Source organism: Schistocerca gregaria, chromosome 11, assembly GCF_023897955.1.
Source record: "Schistocerca gregaria isolate iqSchGreg1 chromosome 11, iqSchGreg1.2, whole genome shotgun sequence".
In the NCBI taxonomy this organism is placed as follows: Eukaryota; Metazoa; Arthropoda; class Insecta; order Orthoptera; family Acrididae; genus Schistocerca; species Schistocerca gregaria.
The window spans coordinates 99,297,220-99,320,664 of record NC_064930.1 but is presented as its reverse complement, the minus strand read 5'-3'; the positions used below and the strand labels follow the sequence as shown (position 1 = coordinate 99,320,664).

General features: G+C 41.0%; 1 protein-coding gene across 1 annotated transcript in view; it reads left to right on the top strand.

The window, feature by feature from the left end:
• The window catches only part of LOC126295097 (ras-related protein Rab-18-like), a 56,489-nt gene extending 33,709 nt beyond the window's left edge, over window positions 1-22,780 (top strand). The window contains exon 5 of the mRNA XM_049987353.1: window positions 22,234-22,780. Coding sequence (XP_049843310.1) covers window positions 22,234-22,350 — 117 coding nt within the window. The 3' untranslated portion in view covers window positions 22,351-22,780. The remainder of the gene's footprint in view (window positions 1-22,233) is intronic.
• Window positions 22,781-23,445: the final 665 nt, after the last annotated feature.

The following is a 23,445-nucleotide window of genomic DNA, read 5'->3' as shown; positions in this document are numbered from 1 at the left end:
ATGTAGGTTGCACTTGCAAAGAGGCATAAGGTAGTAGTTTCAAATTGATAACAATGATGATTTTTGTTCTTGTGAATGATTCATTTTGTCATTATTTTAACTATCTTGAGACAGCTGGCATAGCCAGAGCCTCAGTGAGAATCGTGTGGTGTCTTGAATGTGTTAAATATGAAAGTTCCCACATTTCTTGTCTGTGAACGTTTTATTGTAACTTTTATATTTGTAAATACAGTATCTGGTAGAACGTTTGTCATGATCTGAACACCAAACACAAGTTAACGCTGTGGCTCTAGTGGTGTCCATTACAGTGGACAGCTGTTAATGGTCGTTTCTTTGGTATTTTCAGTCAGTCCTGAGGCTGCAAATGCACCCAGTTCACTGCAGTGGGCACTCCCTACTGATATTGTCTTAAGAGCATTTGCAGCCTCAAGACTGATTGAAAATGCCAGAAAATTGACCATTATAAGCTTTCCACTGCAGTGAAATTCATGCACCACTGGGTTAATAGTGTGCAAGGAGTCAGTTAAATAAGTGGTTGATGATTATTTACTTCTTTAAAGATACATTTATAAAGATACATTTACACAGGCAGAAATTGCACATTGCTGACAGTATAGTTCCACAGTGTTGCCTGTCAAAATTACCAGCTACTGGAATTGTAACCACATTTTGGTAATATTACTGGCAACTGTTCACTGGCAACATTTGTGGGAGTGTATTTCTGGGCCAGAAATGTTTACTCGGGCTACAGGCTCGCAGTTCTCTTGGGAATTGGTGAGCTATTGCAGCCAATTCTTCCTTCCCTGACTGCATTTCCTTCACCGTGCCCTCCCTCCCTCCTTACCTATTCTCGCTCCTTCCTTGTTGCCCCTCCTTTCCACCTGGTTGCCTGTGTTGCTTTGCAATTTTGCTCCTTCCGCCTGTTATTTCACCCTTTTTGGTGTTCAGATCATCTCTTGTTTGACCTCTGCTTCAAAATTCCCTGTTTATAGGGCGAGCCTTTTGGGAAGAACTCCCTCTCTAGCACCTACGGTGTGGATTTCTCTGCCCCTTCCTTCCCTCCTCCATTCCCCGCTGTGTAGCCCTTTTCCGCCCTGCTAGGTCACCAGCATGTGTGGCCAGTCCGTGTGGTGGGCTGTTGTGTACCCATATGGCTGAGCCCTCTGACAACGCAGGGATCACACTACTGATACCTGAGCTGTTCCCTCCCATGTATGCCAAGGAGTGGTTGCTTGTCTTAACGGAGCATCGGAACTCCTGGCAGTGGCCACCGTGCCAGACAGCCCTTGCTGCTGCCGATTGAAGTCTACGGGAGGAACCCCTGGTCGGAGTTGGTGGTATCAGGGCGGATGCATGGCGCGTGAAGCATATCAAGTCCCTTCAAGAAATAGGGATCTCGTAATTGACCAACTTATTACGGACCTTGATTTGTCTCCTCAATTATGGTTCCCCTACCCACTTCATTGCCACTCAAGGCTCATTTACTGCTGTCGATTTCATGATCTCCTCCCCTGCCGTCGTGGCTTCCCTACATTGGTTATCCCATGATGACGTTTGTGACAGTGACCACTTCCCACTGATGGCGCCAGGCAGACAGCCCGACACATTGGACATTCTGCAGGGCCCGTTGTCGTTTATATACATCTGCTGTGCACTTCAGTACCTCCTTCCTTCACAAGCTAATCACCTCACTTACAAGACTATCTGTTCTAAGGCTCCTTACCTTATTAAGCACAGTTAAAAGGAATGATGGGAACGCGGTTTCCTCCCTGGGGATGTATGCCTCTTCATCGCAGGTTTGCTCAGAGGTCTGTACCCTTTTGGACCACCAGCGACAATCAACTGTCCAGGATCTTAACTTCCAAGGTGCTCTTTGCACTCGCCCATTTTTGCAGAACACCTTGCAGCATACTTTGTGGCGGCATTGGTGTCCTTTTCCTATGCTACCTTTCTCCAGCAGAAACGCAGAGTTACACCTCCTCCTCCTCCCCCCCCCCCCCCTGCCCCCCATCCTGCACCATGCTGAGCCCTATAATGAACCCTTCAATGATGCGAATTCTTGCGGGCTCTTACCTCTTCATGAGGCCCCAGCCCTGTTTTCCATCTGCAACCAGATGATCCAACACGTGGATGTTCCCCAGAGGCAACATCTCCTCAGGGTCTTCAACAGCATTTGGCTCATGGGTGCTTTTCCATCACAATGGTGAGACAGTTTAGTTATCCTGGTCCTTAAGCCTCTGAAGAATCCAACGTCTCTAGACAGCGGCCACCCAGTTAGCCTGATTAACGTACTTTGTAAACTGCTCGAGAGGATGGTTAGCTTCAGATTATGTAGCGTACTCGAATCTTGGGCTTTTTGTTCCCATATCAGTATGGCTTCTGGGCAGAACGATCTCCAACTGACCATTTATTCAAATTGGGAACAGTCATCTGACATTCTTTTACTTACTACTGGCACCTTGTCATGGTCTTCTGTGACCTACATAAGACATACAAGGCTTGGTGCCATCACATTTTAGTTATCCGTAATGACTGAGATCCCTATCAGATTTTTATCTGTGAGTTTTTATCTCACCGGCTCTTACAGGTTCGAGTTTGCACTTCATTCAGTGTCCCATGGATTCAAGAAAACAGTATCCCACAAGGTTTTGTGCTGAGTATCACACTCTGCCTCATTGCCATCACTGGGCTTGTGACCTCTGTTAAGCCTCTGGTTACCCTGGCATTGTACGTCGATGATTTTTGCATATCGTGTAGCACCCACATTGGCCAACTGAAGACTTACATGTATGCGGAAGCTTAATGCTCTCTGCCTCCTCGCCTACGCATCTTTGGGGTGCAGACCGTACCACTCTTCTCGATCTTTACCGTTCTCTGGTCTTGCCCAGACTAGATCATGGTAATCAGGTTTATGGCTCAGCAACTCCTTTAACTTAGACACTGCATGACCCCATTCACCATTGTGGGGTGCGTCTGGCTGTTGGTGCCTTTCACACGAGTCCCGTTGATAGTCTACTCACAGAACTGGGGATTCCTCCTCTACACATACGATGGAGCCAACACCTGGTTTCTTACACAATCACCATTTGGCAATTCCCTGACCACCCCGTGTACCCTGTGCTCTTTGCCGAGAGAGAATCTCCCTCCTGACTCCCACCTACAGGGTGGGATTACCGGTTGGCATACCTTGTAGTATCTCCAGCGTTCTTCCATGTATACAACCTTCTTTTATGATTCTTGAACCAAATGTTAGCTATGATTAAGTTATGCTTTGCACAAAATTCTACCAGGCGGCTTCCTCTTTCATTTCCTTGCCCCAGTCCATATTCACCTACTACGTTTCCTTCTCTCCCTTTTCCTACTGTCGAATTCCAGTCACCCATGACTATTAAATTTTCATCTCCCTTCACTACCTGAATAATTTCTTTTATCTCATCATACATTTCATCAATTTCTGCGTTATCTAGTTGGCATATAAACTTGTACTACTGTAGTAGGTGTGGGCTTCGTGTCTATCTTGGGCACAATAATGCGTTCACTATGCTGTTTGTAGTAGCTTACCCGCACTCCTATTTTTTTATTCATTATTAAACCTACTCCTGCGTTACCCCTATTTGATTTTGTATTTATAACCCTGTATTCACCTGACCAGAAGTCTTGTTCCTCCTCCCACCGAACTTCACTAATTCCCACTATATCTAACTTTAACCTATCCATTACCCTTTTTAAATTTTCTAACCTACCTGCCAGATTAAGGGATCTGACATTCCACACTCCGATCCGCAGAACGCCAGTTTTCTTTCTCCTCATAACATCCTCTGGAGTAGTCTCCGCCCGGAGATCCGAATGGGGACTATTTTACCTCCGGAATATTTTACCCAAGAGGACTCTATCATCATTTAATCGTACAGTAAAGCTGCATGCTCTTGGGAAAAATTACAGCTGTAGTTTTCCCTTGCTTTCTGCCGTTCGCAGTACCAGAACAGCAGGTCCATTTGGTACAAGGCCAGATCAGTCAATCGTCCGGACTGTTGCCCCTGTAACTACTGAAAAGGCTGCTGCCCCTCTTCAGGAACCACACGTTTGTCTGGCATCTCAACAGATACCCCTCCATTGTGGTTGCACCTACGGTACTATCTGTATCGGTGAGGCACGCAAGCCTCCCCACCAACTGCACAGTCCACAGTCCATGTTTCATGGAGCATATAATATTATTTATAAATTATCACCAGTTGATATCTTCTGTGACTTATCAGAGAAATTTGATTGTGTTAGTCCTAACATTCTATTAGAGAAATTAATTTTTATGGCATACACGGTTCAGCATGTCTGGTTTAGTTCAATTTAAGTAACAAGATGCAGATACATTAGGTTCTCAAGTAGTACATATAGGAATGACACTTTAACTGCATGGGCATTCAACAGCATTCATTCATTGGTTTAGAGAAGTGGCATTTGAAGCGGACTGCTGAACGATTCTACTGCCACGGGCACACATTGCGCATAAGGACCACGAAGATAATATACGAGAAATTAGGTCTCGTACGGAGATAGTCTTTTTTCCCTCACTTGGTTTGCGATGGAACAGTAAAGGAAATGACTAGTAGTGTAAGGTACCCTCCACCACACACTGTACGGTAGCTTACGGAGTATAATTGAAGATGCAGATTGGTTTTCTTACAGTAGTTAACAATCTGCAATTTTATTTGATGCAGGCGATAGAATTAGTTATTTTTGTTGTTGATGCAAGCATTAGTTTCAAGCTGAGCAAAAAGCATCATGGAAAATTGTGAAAGATGTAAAGCATCATGGAAAATTGTGAAAGATGTAAAGCATCATGGAAAATTGTGAAAGATGTAAAGCATCATGGAAAATTGTGAAAGATGTAAAGCATCATGGAAAATTGTGAAAGATGTAAAGCATCATGGAAAATTGTGAAAGATGTACCTGTAAGTAAACATTACGAACTGGATTTACACAAAGAAACTAGCTTTAAACACAGGAAAATGCAGAACAATCCAGTTTTGTGCTTTCAAGAATACATCTCCGTTTACAAATGTAGCACACCAATAAAAAAAAAGATAGAAAGTTCAGTGTTCCACATTGTGACAAAAGCTTGAAGTGGAAAAGTATATAGTGGTCTGATAAAATATTTAGGATTGTGTACATGTGCAATAAAAATAATTGTTGGTTTTGAAAACATAAATAATGCATATATGCGGACTCAAGTGGTGAATAAAAATTTATACAAAGGCCGGGAACATGGATCTCGTGCTCACTAGGCAGATGTGCTAACCAGTACACCATCCTGGCGTAGTGGCTTTGTACAACTGAACGAACTACCATAGCATGCCTCCCTCTCCAATCAAAACTCCCATTCACCAGTTGGGTTGAGGTGTGAATGCGACTTTGGATCAAGGAGGTAAGTGTGATAAAGTAGTCCCAGTGGTTGTGTAAACCTGCTGTGACGTGGTTAGCACACCTGCCTAATGAGTAGGAGACCTGGGTTTGAATGTTGGCCTTCGTGCAAGATTTTCATTTATCACTTGAATCTGTATATGTGTCATAAATGTTTGAGACTTGGAAATGTCTTTGGAATCATAGTTACACTTGACATATAAATAAATAAGTTAATAATTTTCTATAGTTTCATTCGGTTTTGCCCTATGGGATAATATGATGGAACTCCTCATTTAGGCAAAAACAGTTATCATAAAATGTAATCGTGACCAGAAATGTCACAGTTAATAAAATACTCCAGGATATTACATCATGGTTGAATAATTTCACATTGAAATCCAACATTACATCCCTACCTAGGGAAGAACACTTTCAAGGAGTATCTTTGCTGCTTTGCATGTCCAATTCACACTCTGGCTCGCTACTGACTGGAGCAAAGTTATTTTTGCATGCTCCCGTGCAGTGGCATGATGTCACTTGCTTTGGAGATCCCGGGTGCTATTGACCATTGTCAGTTGCGGTCATTGGCTGTTAATGTCACCCCATGTTGGAAGACTAGTACACACCACCTTCAACACCAGTATCTGTGTCATTCAGTTTCATGTCCTCATTCATACTGAAATTCCTTTGTTGTTCAAAATCCATGTGGCCGCGTAACTTTTCATTGTACTGAAATTTGCTTGCCAGTACTTGAGTCCTATCAAAATGAATGTGTTGCCATCCTGGCTGCAAAGTGTGTTTGGCAACAGCTGATATGTCAGTCTCTCCTCTTCTACAGTTGCCTTTGTGTTCTTCTAGTAGTTCTGTTTTTGGTACCCATGTATATGTCCCCACAGCTACAGAGAATCATCTAAATTCCTGCATTTTCCAGCAGGTTGCAAGCAATCTTGGTCAATTTTAAGTGCTGTATCTTCTAGACGAGTTTTATAGATTACCATGATGTTCCGTTTGGCCAAGATTTTTTTTCCTAGGGTCTGTAACATCCTTAATGAAAGGCAGGAAAACTTTCAATGTTGAAAGCACTTGTACATAGCTATAATTTTTGCACAATGATCTTAATGTTCTTTTTACCACAGTGAATGAAAAACCATTCTTGAGCAATGTATCGGGCAGTGGTTTAATTCTGCAATAGACAGTACTTTTTGCAAAAAAAAGTAATTAAAAGTGTGTGGGTGTGCAGCCCTGTAGGTCTTAAGTGTTTATCTGAAAACCTGGAGATGTCAACTATATAATCACGCCACATTTATCTCTGTTGGAATTATCAACAATCCATTGCAGTTTGAGTAATAGAGGTATTCATAAATACTGTATCATAAGAGAAAATTAGCTTATTGTAATAAGTGTTTTCAGTCAGTATGAATAGTTACAGGACTTTATTTTCCACTTCGAGCTCAAAGTTTTTATTCTGCTATTGCAATTTCTTGAAATCACACATAAGTATTCCATTTCACACATGTGTAAAAGTTACAAGTAATGGTAAACTTTTAGGATTGTGTCTCACTTTGTATCACTGGTACTACTTACACAGGCAACGTATATACAGGGTGGTCCATTGATAGTGACTGGGCCAAATATCTCATGAAATAAGCATCAAACAAAAAACTACAAAGAACAAAACTAGTCTAGCTTGAAGGGGGAAACCAATGGCACTATGGTTGGCCTGCTATATGGCGCTGTCATAGGTCAAATGGATATCAACTAAGTTTTTTAAATAGGAACCCCATTTTTTATTACATATTCGTGTAGTACGTAAAGAAATATGAATGTTTTCGTTGGACCACTTTTTTGCTTTGTGATGGATGGCGCTGTAATAGTCACAAATGTATAAGTATGTGGTATCACGTAAGTCTGCCAGTGTGGATGGTATTTGCTTCGTGATATATTACCCATGTTAAAATCGACAGTTTACCAACTGCAGAAAAGGTCGATATTGTGTAGATGTATGGCTATTGTGATCAAAATGCCCAACGGGCGTGTGCTGTGTATGCTGCTCGGTATCCTGGACGTCGTCATCAAAGTGTCTGGACCATGCGCCGGATAGTTACGTTATTTAAGGAAACAGGAAGTGTTCAGCCAGATGTGAAACATCGACCACGACCTGCATCAAATGATGCTCAAGTAGGTGTTTCAGCTGCTTTCGCGGCTAATCTGCACATCAGTAGCAGACAAATTGTGCGAGAATCGGGAGTCTCAAAAACGTCGGTGTTCAGAATGCTACATAAACATTGATTGCACCCGTACCGTATTTCTATGCACTGGGAATTGCATGGCAACAGCTTTGAACGTCGTGTACAGTTCTGCCACTGGGTACAAGAGAAATTACGGGACGATGACAGATTTTTTGCACACGTTGTGTTTAGTGACAAAGCATCATTCACCAACAGCGGTAACATAAACCAGCATAATATGCTCTATTGGGCAATGGAAAATTCATGATAGCTGTGACAAGTGGAACATCAGCAACCTTGGTGGGTTAGTGTATGGTGTGGCATTATGGGAGGAAGGATAATTGACCCCCAGTTTATCGATGGCAATCTAAATGGTGCAATATATGCTGATTTCCTACGTAACGTTCTACCATTGTTACTAAAAGATGTTTCACTGCATGACAGAATAGTGATGTAATTCCAACATGATGGATGTCCGGCACATAGCTCGTGTGAGGTTGAAATGGTATTGAATAGCATATTTCATGACAGGTGGATTGGTCGTCGAAGCACCATACCATGGCCCACACGTTCACCGGATCTGACGTCCCTGGATTTCTTTCTGTGGGGAAAGTTGAAGGATATTTGCTGTCTTGATCCACCAAAAACGCCTGACAACATGCATCAGTGCATGTGCGAACATTATGGAAGGCGAACTGCTCGCTTTTTGGAGGAATGTCTTTACACGTCTTGCCACATGCATTGAGGTTGAACGACATCATTTTCAGCATTTATTGCAGTAATGTGGTATTTACATGTAATCACACTGTAACAGCAGTCGTTCTCAGAAATGATAAGTTCACAAAGGTACATGTATCACATTGGAACAACCGAAATAAAATGTTCAAACGTACCTACGTTTTGTATTTTAATTTAAAAAACCTACCTGTTACCAACTGTTCGTCTAAAATTGTGAGCCATATGTTTGTGACTATTACAGTGCCATCGATCACAAAGTGAAAAAAGTGGTCCAACTAAAACATTCATATTTCTTTACGTACTACACGAATATGTAATAAAAAATGGGTGTTCCTATTTAAGAAAACAGTTGATATCCATTTGACCTATGGCAGCACCATCTGGCGGACCAACCATAGTGCCATCTGGTTTCCCCCTTCAAGTTAGACAAGTTTCGTTGTTTGTAGTTTTTTCGTTTGACACTTATTTCGGGAGATAATTGTGCAGGTCACAATCAATGGACCACACTGTGTATGTAATGTAATATATGTATGTATCTACCACTACATACATGCACTCATATTACAAATTCAGGTCCCCACTGTGTTTAGTGTGTGGTGTTTGGGCTAATTTCAGGAACTACTGCAAGAATTTTGACATCCTAAATACTAATGGATAGATTCATGAGGAATATTTGTGTGTATATTCTATAATTATAATAATGAGAGTAATTCAAGGGGCATTCCATATTGATTTACAATTTTGTTCCCCAGAATTCACGGTATGTCATTTGACTTATAATTATTAGTTGAAAGTACATAGTTATTGGCCTACCTGTAGGTGGCAAGACAATCACTAGAAGCATAATCCCTGCACAATCAGCCCATTATCCCAACTGATGTCATTACATGAGTGGACAGTGTGGTGTGCACCATCATGACAACTGCTTTTACAACACAGTGATCATCCCCAGAAAAGTAAAAAAACCATGGCTGCCTTCAGTGAAACGGGAATCCAGTTACTGCCACATCATCATATTCTCCTGATTCAGTACCTTTAGCTCTGGTACACCCACCGAGAACCACTTTCCTGGAGTCTGTTGCACCCAATATAGGACACCCACTCACACTCACAGGAACTTCTGGAAGTGATGTCCGCGCAGAGGTTTTTTCGTAGCTCCAAGCAGGTTGCAATCAGAAAGGACCAAGTGTAGTGTAGTTGTTACTTTGTTTGCTTTCTGACATGCCCTCCTACAGTAGGTAAGTAAAATATTGAAAAATACTTTATTACATATTAGTCTAGTGCATAATTTCATGACAGGAGTGATATGTAGAGGTTCAAAATACTTCTGATGTTTATTTTTGCTGATTGTAATGTTCTTAGATTCCCAGTTAGGGTTACGGCTATATTTTCCAACTAAGTGATGGAACATCATCTCCCATATCATGCAAATTTTTGTCACATTGTCAAAATAGCACACAATCTATTGAAACAGGGAATGTATTGGCTACAAAACCAGTTTCTCAAATGGCTTAGTCTTGTCCCTTATGTAGGAAATTCCAATTAGAAGCTTCTTACACATTCTCATGATTATATTTACAGAATTATTCTGAAAAATAAATATTAACAAAATTTTTTAGTGCCAGAAAAAGTGTCTTGGCAACAAACAATTGAAATAATTTATTGTATGCCTTATTACTTTGTGAATTTTACATGAAAATGTTCCATAATAAAGAATTTTGAATAAAGCAATTAAAAAAAAATTGTTGGTTTCAGTTACAAACATTCCAGTGGCAAAGTATTAAGACGATGTCTTCAAAATCGTACCAAAGGTTTCAGTAGTTCTAATGTTTACATTTTGAACAATTGTCCGTACATCTACATGGATACTCCCAAATCACATTAAGTGCCCGGTAGAGTGTTCATCGACCACCTTCACTAGTCTCTATTATTCCAATCTCTTATAGTGTGCGGAAAGCATGAACACCTATATCTTTCCTTACAAGCTCTGATTTTCCTTATTTTATCATGGTGATAGTCTCTCCGTATGTAGGTCGGTGTCAACAAAATATTCCACATTTGGAGAAGAGAGATACGAATTTTGTGAGAAGATCCCTCGGCAACTAAAATTGCCTTTGTTTTAATTATGTCCAACCTAAATCCTGTATTGTTCCAATAACTCTCTCCCATATTTCGCAATAATACAAAATGTGATGCCCTTTTTTGATGTTTTTCGATGTACTCCGTCAGTCCTATATGCTAAGGATTCCACATTATGCAACAGTATTCTAAAAGGACAGAAAAGTGTAGTGTAGGCAGTCTCCTTAGCAAATCTTTTACATTTCCCAAGTGTCGTGCTGATAAAACAGTCTTTGGTTAGCCTTCCCCACAACATTTTCCGTGTGTTCCTTCCAATTTAAGTAATTCCTAGGTATTTAGTTGAACTTACGGCCTTTAGATTTGACTGATTTATCGTGTAACTGAAGTTTAAGGGATTCCTTTTAATACTTGTGTGGATAACATCGCACTTTCGGTTATTTACGGTCAATTGGCAATTTTTTCACCATTCATATATCTTCTCTGCATCATTTTGCAGTTTGTTTTAATCATCTGATGCCTGTACTAGTCGATAAACGACCGTGTAGTCTGCAAGCAACCTAAGACAGCTGCTCAGGCTATTTCCAAATCATTTACATAGGTAAGGAACAGCAAAGAGCCTATAACACTACCTCAGGGAATGCCAGAAATCACTTTTGTTTTACTTGACAACTTTCAGTCATTACTACGGATTGTGACCTGTCTGAGAGGAAATCATGAATCCAGCCACATAAGACGATACTCCATAGGCACACAATTTCACTAAAAGTGGTATAGTGTCAAAAGCCTTTCGGTTTCCTTTGTATCCATTTTTCAAATGTTCCTATAATGCAATTGTGTGTGTTTCATTTGAAATTTGTTGCATAAGAATTTCTGTTCCCCTGGCTTCGAAATTGACCCAACTTAAGTATGCGTGCACAAAGTTTAGATATGCATAATTTCGTAATTGCACATGTTAAGTGAGATGATAGACTTCGCCTTTTGCACGCCATTTTTACTAAAAACTATTAACAAACAATGATTAACATGTGTGACAGGAAAAAAGTAACCACAAATGTAGCTCAACATAATGAATGTTGTTTGCAGGGATTCTTCATCAGCTGTAATTTCAAATATGTTTGTTGTGTACATAAAAAGAACTCCATCTGTTGCGAAGAAATAATAAATTAAAAGGAAGCATGTGCGCTCTCTCTCTCTCTCTCTCTCTCTCTCTCTCTCTCTCTCTCTCTCTCTCTCCAACCCTGCTACAACACCCCACTCCACTGCAGCTCCCTTAGTCCGTCAGTCAACAATACAGTGAACTAGTTTCACCCTGTGCATTGTGCAACAGAAAAGACTGTGTGTAGTGAAATTTATGAATGTGATGTACTATCAGTTGGAAGCATCTACTTTGTGCATCTGATGTGTACGGAAGAATCAAAAAATACATGAAAAGAATAGGAAAACTGAAATAAGTGATAACTCACAATCATATACTTGTAGAAGCTTGTATAATTTTTGTATGCAGACTGAAGTGAAGAATGAAAATTTCTACCAAGGCCGGGATCCGATCCTGCCAGATGCACTAGCCACTATGTCATCCTGGTGGCAGGGTTTCTGTGTGGACTGTCCTGTTGTGCCTCTCTCCTGAAGGCAAATTACCGTTCGTGGGCTTTAGGGAGGACCCCTAGTTTCGTTTGATGCTGAGGTGCTATTCCAGTAATGTTACGGCTTCTGCACGATTTGTTAGCAGCACACAGAGTGGCTGCACCAAAGTCTGAGACGGTGTGGTGTTTTACAATTGTTTATTGAACTTTCTTTACAATTTCTCCCTCGTCGTCGCTACCCAGCCCTGCAGATTCCTCCGCCTGGCTGCTGCTGTGTAGATTCTCCGACCATGCGCGCAATGCGCGCCGCTGATCGCACTCGGGAGTTTCAGGCCACCAGTGCTCCACTGAAGCCAGTATGCCCTGTGGTCGAGATGAACTCGGGGCCCCAGTACAGGCTCGCCCTCCGGAGCCGCGTCACCGTGAGGTCAGCTGCCGCCGCCTGCTGCACCGGCTGCTGGGAAGCCATCAGTCGTGACGTCCGCGAGGTCCTGTTGTGGACGTACCATGGTGCCGGGTTGCCGTGAAGTCCGGCCATCAGCCCCCAGCAGCACCTGCGACAGAGACCATGCTGCAGCCAGTCCTGCTGGAAGTTTTTGCTGTAGTTAGTCAGCCGTCGTGCTGACCGAACACGGGCCGACCTCGAGAGATCAATTTGACATCTGGCAGCGAACGGATGACTCCCTCGAGTTTGAACAGACTTCCGGAATCGTCACCTATGAAGATTGTAAATTCGGACACAGACCATGTCTGTCCTCAGATCCGAACTGCTTTCTTGTGGCTTCTGTCTGTTGCTGCCTGTGCTTCATTATTTATATCCAGCAGGAGGACATTTTTTACCCTCGGTGGTAGCTTTTTGTTACTACTTCCGCAGTCCGGCAGTGTAACTTAGCATGCTGGCCTCACTTCCCCTTACTCGGCACTCTCCAGGCTTCGCTTGATTTGTGTGCATCCTTGCGTCAGCTTGTTGGTAGACTGCTGCTGTCAGAAAGGCTGTGCCTGCCTGCTTTGCAATGCCTTGGTTGCCATCGTGCCTCTGTTTCGCCATTCTCCACTGCGTGAAGCAACGCTTACTACATGTGGCCGCAACAGTACCGTTGAAGAGGCACTGCAATGCTTTTAAAGAGTTTAGGAGGAATAGAAGGTGACTGCGGTTTGAATGGGAATTTGGATTCAATAGGAAGGTACTGCGTTGCAGTTTGGCAAAGCCACTGTGCAAGGATGGTGTAGTGGTTAGCACATCTTCCTAGGGGTGAGCAGGAGACCTGGGTTGTAATCTGGCCTTGGTACAGATTTTCATTTGTCGCTTTAGTGTGCATATATATGTCACGTGTTTGAGACCATATAGTTTCATTTGATTACATAATGTAAATGTGCCACCAGGACATATTAAAGACCTCGTAACAAAATATGTATAACTAAATAATTTTCTGTATGTACAGTGATTTGCTAAATGGAGACCAATTGTAAAAAATGATAAGAGAGATTAAGGAGCAAGGAAAGTCATTAGGACATAAGGCCAGAAATGTGTTCAAAGAGTGGTACATCCATTTGAAGGTTAAGGCTCACTGTACGGTGGGCTCATTGTCACCGATTAATCATCAGTTGTTCTGGTGCACGTTTTTAAGAATTGTCACTAATGGTGTCCATCCATTTATTTTAAGTGATAAAGCTCATAATAACACTTCCAAACTAAAAAATATACTCATCTGATGCTTGTAAATCTTCATCGAACTTATGGCTCATTCAGTAATAGTTTTCGCCTGGTAGGCATGACGGGCTGAGTGCTTGGCAAATAAGGACACTGTCGTGTAATAAATCTCTGTCCACCGTTTTCGTTTTCCTTGCATCATATTCCAGTAAAATATCCAATCATCAGCACACAAACTTCACAAAATTCCTCCATAGCTTACTGAAACAGCATTATTTCTGATACTCCTTGACAGACAGATACAGTACTACTACCGCTTGTTACTCAATATGATTCCAAAAATGTAAAAATATATTTAAAATTTCATAAAAGCAATGATTATAGGAAACAAAAAGTATTACATTAATGATTGAGAAGAAAGACACTAACATTTTCTGTATTGTGCTCTATGAGACTTAATGAGAAACGAGCAGCTCTATTGCAGCTGGTATTATTAGTGGCTGCCTCGTGGAACCAGTTGTCCATACACAGTACCGTACAGTCATTAACTGCAGAGAATCCTGCTTCTCTAAGGACAATGTGGCTACAATATGGTGCTGCTCCAGCTCAGTACCGTATTTACTCGAATCTCAGCCGCACTTTTTTCCAGTTTTTGTTATCTAAAAAACAGCCTGCAGTTTTGAATAGAGTGCAAACTAAGCAGAAGTTCTGAAAAATGTTGGTAGGTGCCGCCCACAACTAACTTCTGCCGTCAAATATATGTAGCGCTACACAGGTATGCTTTGCAGGCGCAAAGATCAATACTGGCGTAAAAGCCTCTGCGTCAGTAAATAAATTTAAAAAAAAGGTGGTAGACAGGCTTTTTTTTCTGCCCAGTGTTTCGACCACTGCATTTTCACACATTAACGAAGTAAATACAAGTTCCGTATTGTTCATCTTCGAATGAACCAGCATTTCAATGTACTACAAAAATCTGACTGGCAAGACTGCGTGGGATGTTTGTCAATATGGCCAACACTGTTCTGAATTTTTTCCTACCTGTGAGAAGAGATGGTTGCTAATAAGAACTTTTATGTATTGTGAATCACACACAGTATTCTCTTCACCATAAGACCAATACGAATATAAACATTAAGACCGTATTCTTTTATGTTTGCTGCTATCTCGTTTACATCTACATACATACATATTCCGCAATCCGCCATATGGTGCGTGGCATAGGGTACACTCGTACCACAACTAGCATCTTCTCTCCCTGTTCCACTCCCAAACAGAACGAGGGAAACATGACTGCCTATATGACTCTGTACGAGCCCTAATCTCTCTTACTTTGTTGTCTTTCCACGAAATATAAGTTCGCAGCAATAAAATTGTACTGTAGTCAGCCTCAAATGAAGGTTCTCTGAATTTCCTCAGTAGCGATTCATGAAAAGAACGCCTCCTTTCCTCCAGAGACTCCCACCCGAGTTCCTGAAGCATTTCCGTAACACTCACGTGATGATCAAACCTACCAGTAACAAATCTAGCAGCCCGCCTCTTAATTGCTTCTGTCCTCCCTCAATCCGACCTGATAGGGATCCCAAACGCTCGAGCAGTACTCAAGAATAGGTCGCACCAGCGTTCTATAAGCAGTCTCCTTTACAGAAGAACCACATCTTCCCAAAATTCTACCAATGAACCGTAGAAGACTATCCGCCTTCCCCACAACTGCCATTACGTGCTTGTCTCACCTCATATTGCTCTGCAATGTTATGCCCAAATATTTAATAGGCGTGCCTGTGTCAAGTGCTACACTACTAATGGAGTATTCAAACATTACGGCATTCTTTTCCCTATTCATTTGCATTAATTTAAATTTATCTACATTTAGAGTTAGCTGCCATTCTTTACACCAATCACAAATCCTGTCGAAGTCATCTTGTACCCTCCTACAGTCACTCGACGACGACACCTTCCTGTACACCACAGCATCACCAGCAAACAGTCACACATTGATATCCACCCTATCCAAAAGATCATTTATGTAGATAGAAAACAACAGCGGACCTACCACACTTCCCTGGGGCACTCCAGATGATACCCTCACCTCCGATGAACACTCACCGTCGAGGACAATGTACTGGGTTCTATTACTTAAGAAGTCTTAGAGCCACTCACATATTTGGGAACCAATCCGATATTCTCGTACCTTAGTTAGGAGTCTGCAGTGGGGCACAGAGTCACTCTTTCCGGACATCAAGGAATTTGGCATCTGTCTGATATCCTTCATCCATGGTTTGCAAGATATCATGTGAAAAAAGGGCGAGTTGAGTTTCGCAGCAGCGATGCTTTCTAAAGCTGTGCTGATACATGGACAGCAACTTATCTGCCTCAAGTAAATTCATTATATTCAAACTGAGAATATGTTCGAGAATCCTGCAACAGAGCGATGTTAAGGCTGTTGGTCTGTAATTTTGAGGATCCGTCCTTCTACCCTTCTTATATACGGGCATCACCTGCGCTTTTTTCCGGTTGCTCGGGACTTTATGTTGGACCAATCCTGTCTGCCTAATAAACTAAGAAACTACAGTGAGACAACAGCAAATGCGAAAGAATACGCATGTCATGTTTATATTCATACTATTCTGATGCGTAATAGTGATACAATCAGAAATGAATCATGGCAGTTTTTAGATTTTTAAATCTAAGATGACTCTAATTTCTGTGCAGAATTTAATGTACTAAAGAGACATCTGCAGAGATTTTAAAACGGATAAAATTTTTCTCTAAACTCTCGTTCAGAACATCATCATCATCATACGGAGTCCATTATTTGGTTCTTATTGATCATTATAAAAGAAAGCAGCAGTGTAAGTAACAACAAATAGCAGTCTCTTGCCATTGTTTCACTAATGAGACGATTTCTCTCTCTTTTTTTTTAAATTGTAAGTGGCGTAGTGTGCACAAAAGCAAGCCATGCCGCGAACGACGATGTCATTAACTCATTATCAGAATGCGACAATCAATGCATGAACAGTACAGTAATTCGTTTTCAGCTTAGAGTGACGTAAACACCTTTAAGAAAGAGAGAGGCACTTATCAGATCAAAGAAAAATAAGCAATCAATTCAGACTAGACAAAGCATGTGAAAAAGGAAGGTTTCCCATATAAATATGGATGGAGCACCTTACACATAGCAATAGCTACCTGGTTAAGCTTAACTGCTTAGCTTAAGACTTGAACCAAACTACTGTAGCTGTATCGTCATTCATTCGACCTAAATTGTGTCGTATTACAATGGAGCGACTTTGTTTTGATTTGGAGGTGGGGCCTAAAACTTTCCTATCCCCTTAAATTTAGTCTCAAATTACAGGTGCGGCTTAGAATCGGGAAATTTTTTTTCCCTGATTTAAAGTCTCGTTTTTCACGTGCGGCTTAGATTAGAGTAAATACGGTATTCTGTGTGTGGAGCTAAAACACCACGGCAGACAGTATGTCATCCCCACTTGCCTGCTGTGTTCGTGTGTGCTTTGTCATTGTAATCTATACTGTCAAAGATCCTTTATCTCCACCTTCATGTGGTATACCTCTCTTGAAACACATTTATAGGTGTATGTTGTTATAATCTTTCCTTGTTCCTTATCCTCCTGACCGCTTTAACAAAATCACCCTGTTATAGCTCAAGGTTTGTGCCTCATGTAAAAAAACGGAACATGTTTTGTTGCTAGCAAAATAAACATGCAATTGTACAAGACCAAATTTTTCTTATCCATGTGATAAAGTTGTTGTTGTTGTTGTTGTTGTTGTTGTTGTTGTTGTTGTTGTTGTTGTTGTTGTTGTGGTATTCAGTCCTGAGACAGGTTTGATGCAGCTCTCCATGCTACTCTATCCTGTGCATCTCTTGGTTTCCCTCTACGATTTTTACCCTCCACGCTGCCCTCCAATGCTAAATTTGTGATCCCTTGATGCCTCGAAACATGTCCTACCAACCGGTCCCTTCTTTTTGTCAAGTTGTGCCACAAACTCCACTTCTCCCCAGTTCTATTCAATACCTCCTCATTAGTTATGTGATCTACCCATCTAATCTTCAGCATTCTTCTGTAGCACAACATTTCGAAAGCTTCTATTCTCTTCTTGTCCAAACTATTTATCGTCCATGTTTCACTTGCATACATGGCTACAGTCCATACAAATACTTTCAGAAATGACTTCCTGACACTTAAATCTATACTCGATGTTAACAAACTTCTCTTCTTCAGAAACGCTTTCTTGCCATTGCCAGTCTACATTTTATATCCTCTCTACTTCGACCATCATCAGTTATTTTACTCCCTAAATAGCAAAACTCCTTTACTACTTTAAGTGTCTCATTTCCCAATCTAATTCCCTCAGCATCACCCGATTTAATTTGACTACATTCCATTATCCTCATTTTGCTTTTGTTGATGTTCATCTTATATCCTCCTTTCAAGACACTATCCACTCTGTTCAACTGCTGTTCCAAGTCCTTTGCTGTCTCTGACAGAATTACAATGTCATCAATGAACCTCAAAGTTTTTATTTCTTCTCCATGAATTTTAATACCTACTCCAAATTTTTCTTTTGTTTCCTTTACTGCTTGCTCAATATACAGATTGAATAACATCGGGGAGAGGCTACAACCCTGTCTCACTCCCTTCCCAACCACTGCTTTTCTTTCATACCCCTGAACTCTTACAACTGCCATCTGGTTTCTGTACAAATTGTAAATAGCCTTACGCTCACTGTATTTTACCCCTGCCACCTTTAGAATTTGAAAGAGAGTATTCCAGTCAACATTGTCAAAAGCTTTCTCTAAGTCTACAAATGCTAGAAACATAGATTTGCCTTTTCTTAATCTTTCTTCTAAGATAAGTCGTAAGGTTAGTATCGCCTCATGTGTTCCAACATTTCTGCGGAATCCAAACTGATCTTCCCCAAGATCTGCTTCTACCAGTTTTTCCATTCGTCTGTAAAGAATTCGCGTTAGTATTTTGCAGCTGTGACCTATTAAACTGATAGTTCTGTAATTTTCACATCTGTCAACACCTGCTTTCTTTGGGATTGTAATTATTATATTCTTCTTGAAGTCTGAGGGTATTTCGGCTGTCTCATACATCTTGCTCACCAGATGGTAGAGTTTTGTCAGGACTGGCTCTCCCAAGGCCATCAGTAGTTCTAATGGAACGTTGTCTACTCCCGGGGCCTTGTTTTGACTCAGGTCTTTCAGTGCTCCGTCAAACTCTTCCCGCAGTATCGTATCTCCCATTTCATCTTCATCTGCATCCTCTTCCATTTCCAGAACATTGTCCTAAAGTACATCGCCCTTGTATAAACCCTCTATATACTCCTTCCACCTTTCCGCCTTCCCTTCTTTGGTTAGAACTGGGTTTCCATCTGAGCTCTTGATGTTCATACAAGTGCTTCTCTTATCTCCAAAGGTCTCTCTAATTTTCCTGTAGGCAGTAACTATTTTAACCCTAGTGGGATCAGCCTCTACATCCTTACATTTGTCCTCCAGCAATCCCTGCTTAACCATTTTGCACTTCCTGTCGATTTCATTTTTGAGACGTTTGTATTCCTTTTTGCCTGCTTCATTTACTGCATTTTTATATTTTCTCCTTTCATCAATTAAATTCAATATTTCTTCTGTTACCCATGGATTTCTATTAGCCCTCGTCTTTTTACCTACTTGATCTTCTGCTGCCTTCACTACTCCATCCCTCAGAGCTACCCATTCTTCTTCCACTGTATTTCTTTCCCCCATTCCTGTCAATTGTTCCCTTATGCTCTCCCTGAAACTCTGTACAACCTCTGGTTTAGTCAATTTATTGAAGTCTCATCCCCTTAAATTCCCACCTTTTTGCAATTTCTTCAGTCTTAATCTACAGTTCATAACCAGTAGATTGTGGTCAGAGTCCACGTCTGCCCCTGGAAATGTCTTGCAATTTAAAACCTGGTTCCTAAATCTCTGTCTTACCATTATATAATCTATCTGATACCTTTCAGTATCTCCAGGATTCTTCCATGTATACAACTTTCTTTTATGATTCTTGAACCAAGTTTTAGCTATGATTAAGTTATGCTCTGTGCAAAATTCTACCAGACGGCTTCCTCTTTCATTTCTTCCCCCCAATCCATATTCACCTATGTTTCCTTCTCTCCCTTTTCCTACTGATGAATTCCAGTCACCCATGACTATTAAATTTTCATCTCCCTTCACTACCTGAATAATTTCTTTTATCTCATCATACATTTCCTCAATTTCTTCATCTGCAGAGCTAGTTGGCATATAAACTTGTACTACTGTAGTAGGCGTAGGCTTTGTGATAAACATAAGTAATAAAAATATAATACTCTACTTGAAAAGTAGTCACCTTCTATACAAATCTGATCAGCTCTTTCAAGTCATTTATGTCTCCAGTGTGAAAAGGTATACAAGAAAGTTCTTCGGTTGTGATCAAATACTTGCCAACCGTTGTGACAGAGTGGTTCTAGGCGCTTCAGTCCGGAACCACGCCGCTGCTCTGGCCGGAGGTTCGAATCCTGCACGGGTGTTGTCTGTGCTGTCCTTTGGTTAGTTAGGTTTAAGTAGTCCTAAGTCTAAGGGACTGATGACCTGAGATGTTAAGTCCCATAGTGCTCAGAGCCATTTGAACCATTTGATCAAATACTTAACCTGTCATCTGGGTGCAAGAGCTGATCTTGCTGCTGTTGCTTCCTACAGCAACAACAAACACAAGTCCTGGTGTTAAGACATTGACCAAGTGGGGAGCAATTCTCACATTAATTTATGCCACATGTAGTTAAGAGTTTGTCTTGGTTATTTCAAGATACAGTGCAAAGTTGACACTGTGTGCCTTTTACTATCAATTACATGTTTACTAAACTGATCAGCACAGGTGGCGCTCGACACTTCGAGCAAAATTAGGCAGACGACAGTGGTTCCACATGAGCCTTATGTACATTTTGCTACAATGACAAGTTTAAGAATTGCAATGAACGTTGACAGTTTACGGGACATTAAATAACATTGAATACACCATAAAATAAAATGGCATTAGATATATATTACTTCCATTACAAAGCAGTCTCATTGATGGTGAAAATAATCAGATAAATAAATATAACAATAAGGATTACATTTTAGTGGGTTATTTTTAATATATAGAATATAAATTCTTTTAGTATGTTACCTAGCTTTAATAAAAATATTTCATTTCACTAACTCAGTCCTTGCAAAATTGAGTCTGGCAGACAAGATAATGCTTTGTAATTGCATACTCGCTCTTATTTTAATTGGACTCTGTTCTTTGTTTTTTATTTATATTAGATATAAACTATATATCATTGATAATGATTATAACTGAGTAGATAGATTGCTACTTACCATGGTAAGTTGCAGGCAAGTGTAATTAAGACACTTACATAAAGCTTTTGGCCACAGCCTTAATCAGCAAAAGAGAAACGCACACTGTTTATACTCGCAACAAACATACCTCACAGACACGTGACTGCCACCTCTGGTAGCTCGGGGCAGAGTGCAACTATCACTTGGGATGGAAGCAGCAGTTTGGAGGGGAAGGGATACTAGGGAACGGATGGGGGAGGAATGCTGTCTAGTCTAGCGTGCAAGGACTAGACTGCTGACAGCTGTGGCACCAGGAGGCCGCAGGTCAGGAAGGTGGGGGAAAAGGAGAGGAGTGGGGAAGGGGAATGATGGGCAAGCTTGTTGGCAAAAGGTGGAAAACAATGAGGGTGGGTGAAGAGAATGTTGAGGAGATATTAGCTCAGAGGGGGTGGAAACGGTTTACTGTAGGGTGTGGGGGCAGCTGAACATAATATGCCGAGTGTCGCTGGTTGCTTCACAACCCGAGTGTTCTGCTGTTTTCTCCACCTCACTGACCCACAACCTCCCGACTCTGGTCTTTTCGGCATTCTAATCCCTGCATGTTCAGTCAGACAGCAGTCCTCTCCCTCCCCGACCTGTACTCTCTCCCTTCTTCCTCCCCCTCCCTTCCGTATTGCTGCTTTGCATTCTGGCCCAAGATGCGGAAGTTGGTGATCGTGTTTCCGTAAGGTGTGCTTGCTTGTGTACAAATTGTGTGTGTTTCTCTTTTGCTGCTGAAAGCCTTGTGTAAGTGTCTTTCAATTGCGCTTGTCTGTAACTTAATGTCATCTTTACGCTAAGTAGCAATCTTTATTTTTCTACATTTTGATAGTCCTACCTGGAGTTTCCATTGTTTTTTAATGATTTTAATTACTTGTTTTCAGTGTGTCATCAACAGTGATAATGGTAATGATAGCAGAATTTTAGCAGCATTTAGTTAGTGTCTACATGAGGCATGAGGAATACATTGTGATCATGAAATAAATTTTCACTGTTTCCAAAGTATAATATTACTAATATTGACCATATTTGGCTATGCGTAAGGTTGTTTTTGGTGTGCTATTATCTTATCAAATAATTAGGGAACTGCTGGTAATAAGCTTCAAAGAAGCGATAATGTCCTGGCTGTTAAGTTTGAAGTATAACCACAAAACTACTCATTCACAGATAATTGAACAGCCCGGCCTGTGGGAGACAGGAGGTCCAGGTTCGATCCACGTGCGAGAAGAGGACAGCGGTGAAGGTGCTCCGGCTTGCGCTGGGTGGAAGTGCCAGCTCGTCTGAGGTCTGCGGCCGGCGCGTCCGCCATCTGGGAGGGGTGTGCCAGGACGCGCGCTCTTGTGTAAATGGAGGCGTATTTGGAGACTCCTACTGATATGGCATGTCCTATCAGTTCTCATTTTTGTTGCACTGACTAACAAGTTGTGTTGTAATGGAGTCTTAACGTCATTGGGAAGAGTGGGAGGGAGGGGCTAAGAGAGATACGTAACAACTGTATCATATGGTTGATTTTTAAACTGTCATTTTTATCAGTACTGTCTTGTGCAGTCTTGTTTACAAATGGATGCTTTTTAGAAGTTTAAATGCATGTTGGATATTAATTTTGTATAAGTCTGTAGTCCACAGCACTTGGTAAATTATATGTATATAGCATAATGCATTTTTGTATGTTTCAATATGTAGAAATCTGAAATAAATTTTTGTGAAGCTCGTACCTGTTACACGTTGGCCTAACAGCTGTCTTGTGAATCCAGAGGAAGAGCAATGTTGTTGTGGGCATTCCCTGTATTGGGCCTGTTCGTCATCTTTGTAACGTTATTATTATTATTGTTATTTCTGCTGCTAATATTACTATTAATAATAATAAAGGATATTTAAAAGCACTGAGTGTGGGACCATGATGAGAGAGAACTTTTTTATGTTGAGAAATGTGATGGTATTTATAACTGTTTGTTACAGTCAGGTTGTCATTAGAGGCCAACTTCAAATCTCTGCAGCTCTGTTACAGCATAACGTGTTAGCTTCAGTGCTATTTATGGGTTGGCTCAACTTAAGATACTTATTCCACTGCAAAATTAAGAACTTAAAACTGACTATAAGTAAAAGGTTAAAAACTTACATGAATGCTGAGTATTTTAATTTGATTTCACTTTTTATAGTACATAACCACACCTGATGTGTGCTAGGTTTTGGTATTAAACCATGTGGTTATGCATTCAATACTAGATCACTTCTAGTGATGTAGTCCCACTGCAAACTTGGAATTGAGATTTTGGAGTGCAGAGAACCACTAGAATTACAGAATTACTTATGTAATTCTTTTGCACATATCCTTGTCTGTGTACTCATAAACTTGTAGTACACCAGTTCAGTTTTCAC